The sequence below is a fragment of the Anneissia japonica genome, unplaced genomic scaffold (assembly GCF_011630105.1).
Source record: "Anneissia japonica isolate Jap-2015-1 unplaced genomic scaffold, ASM1163010v1 scaffold466_len1169948_cov191, whole genome shotgun sequence".
NCBI lineage: Eukaryota > Metazoa > Echinodermata > Crinoidea > Comatulida > Comatulidae > Anneissia > Anneissia japonica.
Genome location: NW_022689540.1, coordinates 317,739 through 335,562, shown reverse-complemented (window position 1 = coordinate 335,562; position 17,824 = coordinate 317,739). Strand labels below are relative to the sequence as shown.

Genomic DNA, 17,824 nt, shown 5'->3' with positions numbered 1-17,824 from the left:
TAATCTCAATCAGCCGATGGCCAACATGCTAACCACTACCCACCACCACTAATTGCATCTGCTATTTTGCTGTTACGTAAATATTCACGCATTTTTGTCATGAGCCATGTTCTCTGGGCAATTATCTTTTCCGCCTAACCACCATTTGTATTGTCCTTATATAATCTTTCTTCATTCAAAAAGTGCCTCTTGAATTTAAGAATTTCCCATAAGAATCCCTCAATTTTCATCTGTTTCCATAAGCGCCCCCTCAATTTCCACTCTGTTTTTATAAGCCCGTTTAAATAAGCGCCCATCAGAAAGTGCAAAAAATATTTTAAGCGCCCAGGCGCTTATTCGCGCGAGTATGGTACACTTTCTTCTGTGAAAAAGATGGCTGCTAACGCTCTAAATATTATGCATCTAATAGTCTAGACTATGTATGTTACAATAAAGGCTCCTAACAGCCCAGTTCCTAAATATCAGGATAACCCAGGCTGTGTAAATGGCAGCAACAAACTCAGGCTACTAAACATACCCTGTAGATGTCAGAAAAAACGTCTACTAATGGCCACACTGTACATAAGCAACATGGATTTTAACAGCCTAAATACCTATTGGTAGGGTAAATTTGATATTACATTATACCTAATTTTATAAAAATGTCTTTAATGGGATTTTCTTGATAAGAATTTAAAGTCAGAATGTCGGGAACGGTTAATGAGATACAGAATATTTTTGAATAACACCCATTTTGCGTTTTAGAAAAATCAGTTGTACAACATATATTTTTCTTTCCTCCGGAGACTCAGTGAATTATGAAAATTCACTTGAAACATCATTCAAGTATTTCAGGCTTCTTTTTGGTAAAAAAAAAAATTTAAAAAAAACAGTAGACCTGAGATTTTTTACCTTATACAGAACATAAAAAAACACATAAAGACAAATTTCTTTAGTTCCTTCTGCAGTACATATTAATTATTTTTCAACTAAATAAAACTAAACCATGCTATACAAAATCACCAAGAAACCACCATGACTAAACAGGTCAGCCAGCTATTGATTTAACAGGCGTCACAAAAGCTTGTCTATCTAACTAATGTAATCAACATAAGTGCAGAAAAAAATTACAGCAACCATATAGCAATTAATTACTGACGTATGAATGTAAGTGGTGTCTGTAATGATGAGGTTTGACATCTGCCTGCAAAACATATGGAACTGGTTTGATCATGTAAGATATTTGCTCCTATTTATTCAGTATATTTATTTTAACCATATTAATGAGGTGGGATTGATTCAACTGTTCTTTATATCAAAAGTAATAATATAATAAAGTTATTATTATTATATTATTATTATTATTATTTAAAGTACAGTAGTAATAGTATTCATTACAGTTCTAAAGGTACAGTACTCTATATGTGAATATGGCATGATTATATAAATATAATATCATATTTTCTTGGCTGTATTAGGAACATACTTTGAGAAGAGTGTTCAACCTAAACCACGATGAGTATCTAGAACAACCAACAGCAGACTCATAACACAGCAATCCTATGAGGCAGCCAACTTTACAAACCCTGATGTGTTCAGTGCTCTTTCATTTCTACATAGTCCCGACCCAAAATTATCTTACACACGTACTATACACTTGCACCTATTAAATTAAATTACTTTGCCAAACAGGCGCTGCATATTTCAGATAACTTTAATGTATGTTTGATATATCAAGGAGGTATAAAAATACGGGATATATCAACCATATCTTGCATGGGTACCCCAAACCTTGATATTAGTATTATGAGCTTTGTCTTTCTATTTTGTAGGTCCTCAAAGGCTTTCCAGAGTGCCTACAAGCGGATATATGCCTTCACCTAAATCGTAATCTACTCAATAACTGCCCTGCATTCAAGGGCGCTAGTCCAGGCTGTCTGAGGGCGCTTTCTATGAAGTTCAAAACAACACATGCCCCTCCAGGTGACACGCTGGTTCACCGTGGAGATGTGCTGAATTCCCTTTACTTCATAAGTAGGGGCTCAATAGAGATCCTGAAGGATGATATAGTTATGGCAATTCTTGGTAAGTATGCTTTAACCTTTAACCCCTAACTTCTCACATCCTAATCCTCCCCCATGCCATCATTCTTTCCCCATCCTCATTTTTCTTCCCCATCCTCATTTTCCTCCCCCATCCTCAATTCCCCATCCTACTTATTTCCCACCTAACATCCTCTGTCCCCATCCTCCAATTTTTTTTTTTTTTTTAAGTCTACAGCATTCAAAACTTATATAAGGGAAGAAATTTTTTCATTATTGACCATCATATTGTTATTGAATGAAAATATGTAAGAATTTAACTAGTGGCATGTAAAGATAAGTTAAAAAGAATCAGTAAAAAGCAACTATTTTAAAGCTTAGCATATATTAGTAATTGAACATGGGTAGTAGGAAAACAAAAAAATAACCAGATTTGTTCATCAAAATATCAACATTCTCAATAAGTAGACAATAACAATAGCTGTATGCTGTCTGTTAAACCAATAAAATTGATGTATATATAGCTTACAAAAATCAAATTTAAATATTTAGATTGCTGAATTTGTATATTTAAGTGTAATATGAGGTTTTTAATTATTTTCAACAATAAATAAAATGAATAATAATAACAATAAAATAAATAAATAGTACAGTACCATATTGTTTAAATTCGCTGGTAATCAACTGTAAACCAGTTAAAGCAGACTCAATTTGACATCTCATTTGATTTTTGTATGACCAAGAGTTGATTTATTAAGATTTATTTAATTTATTAGTTATGAAGTCTATTTTCTATTAATGAGAGCAAACTCATAAATGATTATAATTGACATTGTTGGATTTCTCATTGTAGGAAAGGACGATATATTCGGAGAAAATTTCTGCCAATATGTAACCGTAGGGAAATCCAAGTGCAATGTTAGAGCATTAACGTATTGCGATTTGCACAAGATTGTGCGAGAAGACTTGATGGAAATCTTAGGCATGTATCCTGAATTCTACGAGCAATTTTCACAAAATCTTGAAATTACATTTGAGTTACGAGATGTAAGTAGCATATATGACTTCGTTTTATCATTTTCTCAAAGTTGCCATCCTACTAAAATCTCTCTCAATCTTGTGGTCAGAGCCTTAAATCCATAACTGTTTTTCTAGTTCTTCTCTCTCCACCAATAAGTATAAATAGGTAGGCTAAACTAAATTAAACTGGTAGAATGTTTAATTTCTTTGAATGTATTTGTCTGTGCTGAATGTGTTGCAGCTAGGAACTCTAGGAGATCTTAGAAGATGGTATATTGTTTTGTCGATTTATGGATACAGCAACCAGGGTTTTATAACAAAGAAAGTGCCTTCATACATTCTTAAAATTTTATTGGCACTATATACAAATTGCTCAGAATAGATATATTTAAAATCTGATTATTATCATCATGTGTCAAACACTATCTTAACCTAAATTACCTGCAGATATTTTTAATGTAAAAATTGTAGCATCATGATATAGATTTGAGTTAGGTAGATGTAATATAGTTTAAAATTAGGCTAAATGAAATAAAATTATACTCTTTATGTCCTCAGCCTTATGCATGATGTATTTCCTATTTATCTTCAAGAAGATTCAATCTATATGAGATATTCCCTGGTGATAAGTACATACTTTGTACCATATCTACTGTAGCAATATTTTTAATAATTCCATTTGAAAATCAGCACAGGCCTATAGCTTATTATTTTAGAGATGAATATTCATGAGCGGTCTGGCTAGATATCCATTTACTTAAGCCTAGTTCACACTGCGTGGGCATCGCCAGCCGACACAAATCCTTTATGCAGTTACGTTCGGATTAGTCTACCACCAGGATCAGCAGACTGGAGCTGCGTCTGGCAAGCTGTGGGGTATTGGGCCACTTTCAATTAGCCGTGGAATGATGTGCCACTGGGGTATCACCTGGGGTATGGTGCGTTTTTTAGAAAGAAAAAAATAATTAAATTAATTAACATTGAATGAAAAGTAATATTAAACTGTATCTGTATAAATAAGTATCAAGTGCTTAGAAATTGTATTGAATAATGGTGAAACGAGCAAGCTCGTTATCTAGTGGTTATGGCACCAGGCTTGTTACTGGAAGTCATGGGTTCTATTCCTACCCGTATCACTTGCAAATTTTTTTTGCAAGTATTTGGGAATGTACCGAGTATTCGGTACGATAATACGTCAGACAGGGCAAAACATTACTCCTATTATCTTATTATTATTATTTGGAAACATAAGTGGTTCAAAGTTAATCATTCAAATACAGACTAGAGTATTCCTGTATAACTTTGTGTTATAGATGCTATTAGCAATCCTTGTGTCTAAATTATAAACGCGTCCTTCCTACAATACCCTGGAGATTAATTATGCGTTTCTGAATAGATTATTTTAATGCATTAAGATAATTTTATCATGTCGGGCTATCATCTGATTTGCATAACTTGAGAATTTCAATCCCTGATTATGAGGACGATGGTGACAACCTAAGCATGTGACATTTTTATGTCAGTCTAGTAAACACGGGTTGCGGTGGGTAACATGATAACTTGATTGCTCTTCTTGTTCTGTAACTTGCTCATTAGCGAGATGAGATGTGCTAGGAATTTAAAACTTTAATCTATTAATAGAATCGCTTTGAAATTAAAAATTCGCCGGTGTGATCACGAGCAGTTCAACAATCCCTTAAAATTTGTTTTAAAAATGTAGATTACAAGTAATAATTGCTTAGAGAAGATTAAGAATTTGCCACCAAGGATCTAAAGTATTTATGTAAATTTCTTGCACTGGAAATTTAGTGATTTTGCATTGCGAAGTTTGAATTCTCATTAGTCATTGTAATTTGTATTAATTCTGTCCATTATAACATTTAGTATGAACTTTTATATAGGATATAGAATTGTATAATTAAGGTAAGACTTTTTTTATACCTTGTTTAGTGAACCCGCTGACTGCAAATATTGATGGTTTCGAATAAAAATACAATTTTCTTTGTGGCCAATTGGCACACCCGCCGCTACAAAAAGTGGACATTTCGGAAAAAAATAAAAGTTTTTCTTTATATTTTTATTACGCCATCCTTGAAATCTCAAAAAATGAATATTTATATTTCTTCCTAATTATGTAAATTTGAAGCATTTAACCATCCCATTTTACATTCACCAATAAAATTTTATTTTTATTTTCTCCTGCGTCTGGATGATGTTGGCAGAAGTATTTGCTAATTAAGAAAATAAAATTTTATTTTTAATTTTTATTCCACCCTCCTTTAAAAAAATAAGTATGCGAAACAAGAAATAAAAAAAGTCTCGTCTAAGCAGGATAGGAAAGGTCAAACATTGTACTATCAATCCAAAAGCTGATATTTAAGATTCCAAAATTGTGGATTCTAAATTAAATGTCCTATTCTAAATGTCAGTGTCACAGTATTGTAATTTATTGATTTTTATTTGCTCTATTTCAACGTACATCCTCAATATCCATATCGTAACACTGTAGCACCCGCCCACGTAGCCTTCTCCCCCGCTATATACACAGGTGTAGACATTATATTAAATCTTCCAAACTATTAGTACTATTCATTGTTACAATAATAAGCGACAACGGTTTTGACACATGTATTCACAATATCTAGACATTCATAACAACGATACAGGTTAACAGATGATGGCAAATTATGAATATTTACCAATATTTCATTGTAGTAGTAGAATCGGGCTGAAATTCGTAACTTAATTGCTATAGGTCATTGGGTTAGTATACTTCCTTAGTTGAAAATGAAATGCAATCTTGCTAGTGTTATAGTATACGGTATATGCAAACAACAGGGCCTGTACAATCATGAATGCTGATTCTATGTCTCATTTTGTATTTGTATCTGACGGGTAGGAAAACATGGAATCTGTAAGATAACACTGTGCTCTGATTGGTAGGCGTAAGGCGGCCATTTGTCACAATGCAAGGCATTAAAGTAAACACAAAACCGTACGTGATGCTCAATAAACAGCAATGAAGATGATGAAATTGGAAACTAATATCTAAGAATGATGCTAAAAATAATATGCTAAAACATCATCCATTTTGAGTATTTGAAGCCTTCTTGATATTTAATTTAGACGTCTCTGGCAATCTTTCAGATAAAGGTTAATGTATTTTCATGAATACAAATGAAAAAAAGTCATTAGTTGCCATGTTATACTGCACTGTATATCATATATTAACATAATTGCATGAATAAGCTGTGTATTAAGATTGTTATTGACAAATATAAAAAGTCCTTGTAGTTAGTGAATAACACTTAATATTATTATTATTATTATTATTGTTATTATTATTAATTTTTTTATATTATTGTGAGCATCATCATTAATATTGTTCAAGTAATTTCATTTGGCTTCTGATATATTATTTGATAAATTTAATTTTAATTTATTTTTTTCTTAAATTCAGGTAATTTAATATTATTGTTATTGTTATGATTTTCATCATCATCATCATCATCATCATCATCATCTTTTTCATTATCATCATCATATTTGAATGTTATAATTTTTACATCTATTGTATTAACAGTATTTTTTTTTTATTATTAATGATATTAAATGTAATAGATCATAACTTGCTATTATTAATATTGTTATGGTAATAATACTGTATTTCCAGATCTGAACATTTTTAGTTATTATTACAGTATTATTGATATTAATATTAATACTGTACAGTATTTTTAGTTTTATTTTTGTTATTTTGACATTCCTTTATCCTTGCTTATGATGAACTTAAATCAGTTTTGTATCTGATTTTTCATGTAAAAATTTATATCCGTAACATTTTATAGATATTGATGTATTGACAAATTTGAATTCTAATGAGAGAAGTTATTTCAGAAGATGTTTAGATTGTGTAACTCACATACTCTAATTTGTTTTGCCTGCTTTCAGTGGCTGAAGGGGATGTATCAAGAGTACCACTAAGTGGTTTTGGCATCAATTTGATAATTGGAAAACCCTTAGGTCTCAATACCTTTATCTCAGCACTTGCAAGTTACATCACAGATTAACAAGAGTAAATATATTAGTACTGTACATTTAACTCTTCTTCTATTATGAAGAAAACAAAAAAATATGATCTTCCTTTAATTTTTTTGTAATCATAATAATAGCAGTAACAATAATACAGTAAAAAGTACTAATATTTGTCATGATACTGTTGTAATATATTAGTATTCAAGAACAGTTTGCTAAAGCAAAGAAATAATAATAGAATTTAATAGCTGGTTTCTGTTTATGACCTCCCTCAATATTATGTTCATCAGTAATGGTAATGTCAACTAACACATCCAGTATTTGTCAATGACGACCAAGAGTTTCAAAAAGAAGATGGCTAAAGGAACACAGTAACAGTTATAGTTATAATATCTTGGCACTTTTAATACACGGCATATCTATCTAAGAATGTATTTCAAAGTGCAGATAATTATTACCGTAAACCTAATCATTGAATACACAAATAACCGAGCATCTGGTCACATAGGTCAAAACAGTGCCAGACCAATTCCATTCCAAGTCATTCTCATTACTAGGTCCATTTATAATACTGGTGGAGAGAGACATGAATGTGTCTTAGGCTGCTTTCCCCTGGCTATTTTCCATTGGTAGTTTCCCACTGGCAACTTACCCTATGCTATTCCACTTGGATAGTTGCTCTCTTGTTTGTACTAATTTGAGATACTTTACTTTACAATGGTTAGGTAAAAACAATGATATGAAAAAGCATTTTCAATAAATGATGTGTCTTACAACAAAATATCACTTTCCCAACCATCAATATTCTTGATGAATTACTATACTCATACAAACACAAATTCCACTTTAATGTTTTAAGGGGGCCATAAAATTGGGCTCAGTGAATCAATCATGTTCAAAATGCTCTGTCATGATTATCGTACCTGTCAAATTTATGCAAACAGACTTTATGAGCTCTGTTTATATCATATTTGATTCATATTCTGCACGGCCAGAAGTTAATGATTATCTTCTTTGAAATCTTATATTTAGAAAATTTGTAATATCAATATGTTATTATTTATTATATTCATTATATCAATTTTCTTAACTAGGTAAAAATATATACAGGAAATTGCAAAGAAGTGATGAGAAAAAATTGCAGGTTAAATAAAGTATCATCAGCTCAGTATAATTCTTAATTTAGTATAAAAAATATAGTACGAAAATAATTAATAAAATTCCAGTGTAAGACATTCAAGAAAATCACAATTAAAAATAATTACAATTAAAAATATTGCAGCTTAAATATCAAAAATTTAATTAAAAAATAAAATTAAAAATTATTCAATTACAAAAAAATATTGCAGCTATAAAATATCAAAAGTTCAATTTAAACATTATTTTAGTTTACCAAAAATATAATTCCAGAGAAGACATAAAAAAAATAACACAATAAAGTAAAAAATTTTAAAATTATTTATTAATTTTTTTTTTCCTGTGACTGTTGTAATTTTTATGAAAATATCCTGTCTCTCCTTGATCGACTGAGGTGCAGCACGCCACCAAATCTACTGTATACGCCCTCGTTGACCATGCGCATGTAGAAAAGTGTGACAAGGTATTTTTTTAGTTAAACCCGCTTTTTAAAGACTTCAAATTGATAAATTATTAAAACTGTACTTTTTATATCTCTGTATAGGAGGACATGTATTATCCTCCAGTAAGCAGCTCTGACACAGACGAAGGAGCTTCAACGCTATCATCAAACAAACGCAAGTTGCGACAACGAAAACCTCTAAATAAAAGAAAAGGTATGGTATGCTAATAGAATCTTGTTTATAACATGTCATTTATTGCTATAAAAACACTCAGAAGGCAACATCAAAATGTTGAAAATAATCTTAATTTACTATACAAGTTTATCACAAGTAACAAATTCATGCCTAAATTAACATTATCATATCCTCTAATTTAAAGTAAAATTCAAGTTAAATAAAACCAATAAATAATTCAGTATACCTGTATATAATTTTGTTTAAAGTTTCGTTTCGTCAGTGATCAAAACATTTCTGAAAAATTTGACTGATTTTTAAAATTCAGTCTACTAATTTTTGGGTAAATTACAAGGTAATTGAGCACAAACAATAGGCTAAATATTTCTGTACTTGCAATTTCAATCATTTAGAAATGCAGTAAGACCTTAACAGTAAAGGTAATCTACAACTTCCATAAGAAATTGAAAATCATGTGTTGCGGTAAACTTGAATGGCCACTGATAAATAACCATTAAACTTGCAAAGGTAGAATTTTGTTTAAGAAACACTACATAAAATGAGAATTTCAGCAATGGTGTGTCTTTTGGTCTACAGCGCCTAAGGAGTCTGTCTCAAAATCTAGTCAGCCTCAGAAAGGTATTGTACCCCACTCAACAAATTTAATGCTTAAAATTCTTGCATACTTGTGTATTAATAAAATTTATATATGTATATCCATATGAATGAAACAAAGCCTTTTCACTAATAGATTTTGCTGCATATTATTTGCTGCTTGCCATATTTACTTACCCTAATATTCACAATATGCAATATTTAGATTGTTATGAAAAGTTTTTTTTTTATTACCCAATTTACTTAATGATAATTTCTGCAATCTACTATGGTTTTTTTTTTGTGTAAATTTACCAGCATGGGAATGATGCTTTTGTAAAATGTTTACCTTTTTAGAATATTCATGTTTGCGACAATTAAATGCATTTCTCACTTAATTATCAAGTTTTCCAATTTATATTTTAGACAATATAGAGGTAGAAATTGCAGGACCAGTCAGTTTATTCAGTTGCACTTTCCCTTGGTGTAGTGGATCATTCCACTGTTTGTTTTAAAACTCTACAAATTGTGGCACTTTTGCTTAGCAAGTTTACTAAGCAATGCTAGGGTTGATATGGCTTAGTACTTCATACAGCTAAGCCACTGCCTCCTTTTTTTGTTTTCATTAGACATAACTTTGTAATTTTACTGTATAAGTTGTGCCTTGTAAATTTATATTAACAATTAAGTATTGATAACTAATAATATCGTAAATTATGATGTTTTTATTGAGTTATTTTAATCGGAAATGAATGGGTTCTGATACGCAAGTTCAATAACCTGTGAAAACTGGGACTTTATGGAGGCACTCTGCCATAACAGCCTATTGATAGTTATTAAGTCAGTAACTAAACAGTGTGTCATAAAGTAGTGATGTAGTACCCTATATCAATTGCATGTTATAATTTGTTGATTGGACAACAAATTTTAATAATTTTCATAGGCACAGCAGAATTTTTTTATACTTCAATTATGGATTGAACCACAGACTTAACATTGTGAAGAGATTAACCGTGGAATTTTTCTTGGTGCATTAATTGGATGATAGTTGTTTGGGTGCAGGTAGTGGGTGAACCAAGGACTTGTGTGTGGTCTTCATTGTAGGTCACTCAGCCACTTTACCATGTAATATATAGATATCTTCACTGGATTCAGTTGATAGAAACTATTGATTTCGCATGCATGTGAATGTACTTGTAGCATAGGTCCTAAAAGCACTCAACCAGAAACAAATGTTTTGGTTACATTAACTATTTTTAATGATGATGATGATAAGCACAGATTTTAAACTTCCATTGAAATATCACAAATTACATTGTGTTATTTCCAATCATCTTCTGATATGTGTACACTCATTTCCTTTGTTCAAAGATTTCTTTACCACTACACACTATCTTTGAAGTAATATATTCCTCATAAATAATGGCAGGTTCCTACTATGAATCAATTTATGTTGGCCTTCAAAAACACGCCCTTTTGAATAAGACAAGACTATTTTTATACCTTGCTTAGCTAACCCGCTGTCCGCCAATAATGATGATTTCAAATAAAAATAAGATTTTATTTTTGGCCAATTAGCGCACCTCCCGCCACGAAAAATGGAAATTTCAGGAAAAAAAAGTTTTTATTTATATTTATTATGCCCGTCGCTGCCCGTCTCCAAAAATAAGATATATACTAATATTTCTTGCTAATTATATAAATTTAAAGCATTTAACCATCCAATTAATACACTGTTCACATTCAACAATAAAAGGTTATTTTTATTTTTTCCTCCATTTGGATGTTTTTGACAAAACTATTTTTTAAATAAGGAAACAAAATTTTATTTTAATTTTTTTCCACCCTCTTCTGACGATCTTTAAAATTTATTTATTTATTATTTATTAAAAATTCATCACGATATAGATAAATACACATTGACCTGGTGCGTGACTAGAGATGACTCATGGGCTAAAGCCCAACACTACAAGTGGTCATCTCTAAACCCCTGGCCAACAACAATAAGATACGATATATAAAACATAAAATATATACAAAAAAATGGGAAAAAATGTAAAAATTCAAAGCATCAATAAAATAATTAAAAAGCAAAGTTCATTGAGCGAAATAGGTCCAGAAAGAATGCAAAGACTTATCTCTGGCAAGGCCTTTCACATAATGCTTAAAAGAAAGTCAAGTCGCTGATTTTAATTTTTTGCTAAACTTCCTAAACATTAACAAGTCATCAGCTTTTCTAGAACACTTATATTTTTTGTACAATTTTTTCTTTTTTGCACACATTTTTCTAAGGTCTGGAGTAATCCATCTTTTATTCCGAAATCTAAAAGCAGCTCTAGGTATTGAATCATTTATGGCTGCAGTAATTATATCAACCCACCCTTCCCAAATAATATCAATATTTTTGTCATTAAAAAAAGATTAGAAGGTAAACATGACAACAGATTCTCAAAATGATTCCAATCAGCTTTATTATTAAGTCAAGCGAGAAACATATTTTTGAGAAGATGTTCCAAGATTGCATTCAATATGCACCGCAAGATGATCACATAAGGGTAAACTATCAATAACTGTTACATTAGTAACAGAAAATGGTGAAAAGATCCAAACATGGTGCAGTATGTGGCCAACGCCTGCAAGTGTGGTGTACGTTGGGCTTTCAACCAGTTGAGACATACCAATACATTTGTAACTGATTGAAGAAATATTATAAATTAGCAGACCAATTAACTGCCTCAATTCCACAATATAAATTAAAATCACCTAACAAATAAACAGCCCACATTTTTAAATTTCAGAGTGAAGAGAAGCATTAGAAAGAATATGCCAGACCTTCACTTAATTTGAACCCACATCAGTTCACAAGACTCAGAGACTGATTCTAGATCTCTGTGGCGGCATGGGTTTAAAGATGAACGAAAAGCTAGCAAAACACCTCCACCATGCCTATTTCTATCCCGTCTAGAGACAACATAGTCATTAAGCAAAAGTTTACCATCATTAATACTTGAATCCAAGTCTTGCAGACAGCAACTATTGAATATGAAACATGCCCACACTTAATATGGCAATCCATAGCGCATTGATCACAGTCAATAGCTCGATGATTGGCGGCCACAGATTTTTGACAAACTGAACATGCATTTTTCAATGGCCCAGGATTGGGATGAATATCTCCTCAAAACAGATGAATATTCAATAATGCAGTATGAGTGGTATAGTAACCACACCGTCCACCAAATTTGCATCTTCCAGGCCGCCCCGCGAAGCTAAGCCGGAGACATTCCAAGCTCCACCGTGCAGAGAAAACTGTCAGCTGTGAGACAATTTCCTGGCCTAGCTGGGCCTAGCAAATACAAAGACGATTTACCAGTCCAAGAGTTCGAAACATAGATATAGGACCTCTCATTGATAACAGTAGTAGTCACACAAACACTAGATGAAGTTAATAAACATGTGCATAATGCACTTCCAAGGAAAATCCATGCACCCATACGAGTACCACGTCCGCCTGCCATCATGGCTCCGTATCACCTTCATATATATAAAAGAATAAGTTGGCGAAACAAGGTATAAAAAAGTCTCGCCTAACCCATTTATTCTGATGTCAGATGACTAGTCTGTTTCGTGTCCCCACCCCCTTCCTTTTGTAGACAACAGACAATATATATTGTTCTCTCTCTGTACAGCAATTTATATTTGTATTGTTGTATTATGATTATTTTTTATAATTGGAGTTTTTTTGTCATTTAATTATTATTTTCATTTTATTTGTGGGACTTAAACTTGGGTGGTTCACATTAATTTTCACCCCAACATCACCAATGTAAACAATTACTAAACTTGAACTTGAATTAACCTCAGTGGGGGTGGGGGCCCCCTGAATTTTTCCAGGATCCACCACTGAGCCTTTGAGTGTCACTGAATTGATTCCTACAGCAAGATTATTCTTTGCTACACACTTAAAATTTATTCAAACTGTTTCATTTCTGTTCATTAATTTTATTTCATTGTTTTCATTACGATAATGTTGATTAACAGATGTGAAGGAGTCATCAAAAGGCGCGACTTATATAGAAACACACCTCAATGGGAGTGACCACAAGGAAGATGAAGCCTCTGGCCATGGGATACTGGAGTTCTCTCCACAGATGGCCGGTAGGGACGTAACTCCTGCATTTGTGAAGAATGACAGGCAAAAGCAAGGGAACTTTATAGCAGGTACCAATTGTGACGAGAACGTGAAGGGTAAGAGGTGGCCAAAAAAATACTCCTTTTTCCCTTAGACCATGCAGCGAAAAATCCCAAACAAAGTTTTTGGTACAGCAATATGAATTTTTTTTTATAAATTGTCTCCACAACTCGCATCTGAATATTTGTGCAGTGGCTGGAATAGGTGGATGTTGTTGTGTTAGATGCTGTGTATTTTTTTCTTGATTTCTTTCTCTTCCTAAATGTGATTTGGTACATAATGATCTAGTATAATTTCAGTGGCGGACCCAGGTCTTTTTCGTTGGCAGGGGGGGGGGGGAGGTGCACCCTATGGTCAGAGGTCAGCAGGGGAAGGGTGTTTCTTTATGCTCTGTAGGTGTACAGGAGCCCCATTCACCTGGATCCACCACTGAAATTAGTAATCAGATAGTGCTATGTCTATCCAACTGAAATGAATTCTGAAAGTCCAGAAAAAAATAAAACTATAAACACAGATTGAATAAATAAACAAACAAACTGACTGCACTTGAAGAAAAAATTAATAATATCTAGAGAAAATTTAATTAAAAAATTTATTGAGTAATTTTAATTCATCAACATCAATCTGGAATAGCGCAAGTTTATTAAACTTTCAGATTATGAATTGATTGAATTTATTAGTTTTTTCTGTCATGTTATTATTAATATTGATGGTCATGCATCTACACAAACTCTGAGGGTCCCAGTTGATCAGCTCTTGTTGGACCACCCTCACAAAATATTGTTTAAATAAATAAATTATAATTGGCGCATTTAAATAACTACTTTAATCAATGTTTATGCTACTTTAATAGTCAGTCTTTGATATTATCTTTCTTGTTTTTTGTTGCTCTTGGTATCCATCATGGTAGCATTACCCTTTTGATTAACATCTCTTATTATCATTTTCATTGTTGTGTGGAATGAATATTGAATTGAATGCAAAATTTAAAAAGCCTCCTTATTGCGTGTACAACATTTTTGTTATAATGTTTCATGTTTGGGATGATATTCACCTTTTCAAGCTTTTGTGTTACACCCACTATTAACATATGTATCGTGCACTGTGTAGCTTCCATTCACTGTACCATACAAAACTTGCCCCCATTAATTCATATATGCTTGCACTTGCTGCATGGCACAAGACAACCTTGTGCAGGTGCTTTAATCACCCCTGGCTAACCTCTTCCCCTTCAGCAAAGATTTTTAAAAGTTATGATTAAGGTGGAGTTATTGTAATATAAGAAAGAATGATCAGATGAGAATTAACATTAACAACTTTTATCTATATCATAAGTACCATGTAGATTGTGTCTTACTATTATAAATATTATCATCATTATTATAATAATCATCACCACCACCAAATTCGTATCATCATCACCATTGTGATAATAATTATATAATTATTTATATTATGATTATTTATATTACTGATATTTTATTGTTAATGATTGTGGTAATTTTCAGCACCAATACCATCAACACAATTTTCAATTTTTCTGAACTGTTTGAAAACAATGTGTATCTTTGTACCCCTATCATGGGTGTAGGGTGGGGGTGTGGCCACTCCCATGGCAGCAAATTTTAACCCACTTAGTGGGTTAAAATTCTAAAATGACCATTAAGTTTTTGTTGGAATATTGATTTAGTTCCGAATTCTCAATTTTCTCAAAGGTTGTGACACATTGCCCTTTTCACAGAGATTTCTGGTCTGAAGCTTGGTTTCTAAAGAATCGATCACCATATCGGCGACAGTCGCCTACAGTTGTCGGGAAGGTTGAACCTGGTTCAACTTAGTCTATTGCCTTGCAGACGAATCGGGGTGCCTTCCCGATTGCGTCAGGGCAGCTAGCAATACACCCTGATTCTTCTGCAACGCAATCTGCAAAGTTGAACCAGGTTTAACCTTCCTGACAACTGTCGGCGAATGGTGGTGAGCAATTCTGTGGAAACCGAGCGTCACATAGCTGTTGTTCAATGTTATTTTTGAGGAGGTTTTTTCTGATTTTTACTACAGACTGTATATCTTTAATTTCATCGTAATGTATTGATTTGCAATTAGGCTATTGTTCGTTATCTCTAGTAACTGATTAAGCAAAAACGAATTTCTTATTGGTAAATGATCTTTTGCCTAATTCTATTCTGTTTAATATAAATTCAAATTGAATAGCATAATCTAATTATTAACTCTTCAATAATTAAATTAAATTACATTTCCTTTCGGCAAAGTTGGAATTTAAAGTAGACTGCCTTCATGTTTTTAAACCAATTTTATCAAAATAATTTTAATAAATAGTGTGATAGAAAAAAAAACATTAATTAATTAAAATTAAAAAATATGTAGTATTTGTATTAAATTGTTTTCATATGTATTTTTTTTTTTTTTTTAACCGCTACAATCAGTTTTTTATGATGTAATTTTTATCCTTCTGTAATATGATTGAATTCAATATAATTCAAGGAGACGCATGTCTTTCTGGCAACTCTGGGTTGTCCCACTTTGCGACTGTGAGGCATGGTTTGTCTCCAGTTGTCTTTAGTTTGCTGGTTGATTTACTTTGATATTGATTACTTTGGAGTTTGTTTTCTTTACTCATGATATTTAATAGGTAGAACAAGAGTGTAACATACTCTACCATAAGGTATCTAATAGATTGTTTCAATCAGAATCTAATTTAATAATAAGAAGGTAAATATTGTAATAGTTGTATTATCTGAAGTTGAGACAAAGTTTGTGCAAGATTCATGGAATAGAAAGGATAGCACACTAGAATTCTACATAGATTCTATCATCATAATAAAAAGTATTATTAATAGATGCTAGAGCTTAGAGACCTTGTTGATATGCACTTTATAAATCTACCTATATTATTAATTTATTATTATTATTATTATTATTATTATTATTATTATTATTATTTGTAATAAATGTTAATATGTTATATATTTAATGACATATCTCTTATGTTATTTTAGGAGCTTTGTCAGGGGTGAATTCAATTGTACATGCAGTTTCCGGCCCAAGTAGACATATAGGCGAAGAAGCCGCACCGTTGACAAAGCAAAAAGCGAGGCATTACACGCAAACAAAGAAACTGCCTTCGCAACAAATGAACCATCTGATATCGGATGACGCATATGGTAACGTGATTGTTGAAGACGTTAGTGACTTCGTATCAAATCCACATATAGAAAAGAGACTTGACGAATTACAAACTCAGGTTAATCGTTTGGAGGGAAGAATAAACAAGGATATGGGATCTATACTTGAGTTGCTACGGCGACGCGAGGAACCCCACTCTTCTCCCCCACAGCTCCTGCCAAACAGACAGAGACAACCAAAGCCTACGTTACCACGTATGTCCTCCTTACAGACTTTTCCAAATTCATCTGCCCCCGACCGTCAACCAGGTCGTTCCAAGGTATTTGCTGGTGGGCAACGACAGCCGTATGTTAGAACCTCAAACAGCATAGATTCAGCCATACCGGATTTTGACGGTATTGCTCGTCCCCGTCCTCAATCAATAGGAGTCGGGACAGTTCCAGTAACTCCTAAGCAGAGCAATACTTCTGTGTCGTCTCCGACATTATCCGATATTTCTGTGGATAGTCACAGTAGTCCTATGCATGAAAAGTTTGTAAGTGACGGTTTATTCAATGCATCATCGGAGTCTAAGCAATTTGGTGATGCGCATGAGGCGGACTTTGAAGAGACTACTTCCCCTCACAAAAACGATGACGTATTCACAGAAGGTCATCCAGATTTCACTGTGGACTTCAATTCTGTGCGCAACACAGATGTATAATGCAATAGTACACATCTGAAGCAAATTGTGCAGCTTTGTTGGGCAAACCGTTTACCTTGCACTTTTACTAACTACTTCAAAAACACACAGTGTATTCCTTTGATACATATATTTCCTATATATTAAATATATTATATGCATATGATGAGACTTTAAAAAGGTATATAATTTAACACACAATTATTAAAATGCATATGTGGCCATACATATAGTTTATGCAGTACATACTTACATATGCAGTGTGATATATATATATATATATATATATATATATACAGTATATGTACAGTAATATACAGTATATGTACAGTAATATATACAATAATATATAAAATATATATATATATATATACATATATAT

General features: G+C 32.4%; 1 protein-coding gene across 6 annotated transcripts in view; it reads left to right on the top strand.

The window, feature by feature from the left end:
* The window catches only part of LOC117125105 (potassium voltage-gated channel unc-103-like), a 70,073-nt gene extending 52,376 nt beyond the window's left edge, over window positions 1-17,697 (top strand). For 4 of the 6 annotated variants that reach the window (XM_033271539.1, XM_033271516.1, XM_033271507.1 and 1 more), the window contains 6 exons: window positions 1,812-2,064; window positions 2,875-3,068; window positions 8,758-8,869; window positions 9,428-9,469; window positions 13,466-13,672; window positions 16,634-17,697. In XM_033271539.1, the coding sequence (XP_033127430.1) occupies window positions 1,812-2,064; window positions 2,875-3,068; window positions 8,758-8,869; window positions 9,428-9,469; window positions 13,466-13,672; window positions 16,634-17,463 (1,638 nt within the window). In that variant the 3' untranslated portion in view covers window positions 17,464-17,697. The remainder of the gene's footprint in view (window positions 1-1,811; window positions 2,065-2,874; window positions 3,069-8,757; window positions 8,870-9,427; window positions 9,470-13,465; window positions 13,673-16,633) is intronic. The other 2 variants (XM_033271523.1, XM_033271531.1) reach the window with 2 other exon arrangements.
* The last annotated feature ends 127 nt before the right edge of the window (window positions 17,698-17,824 follow it).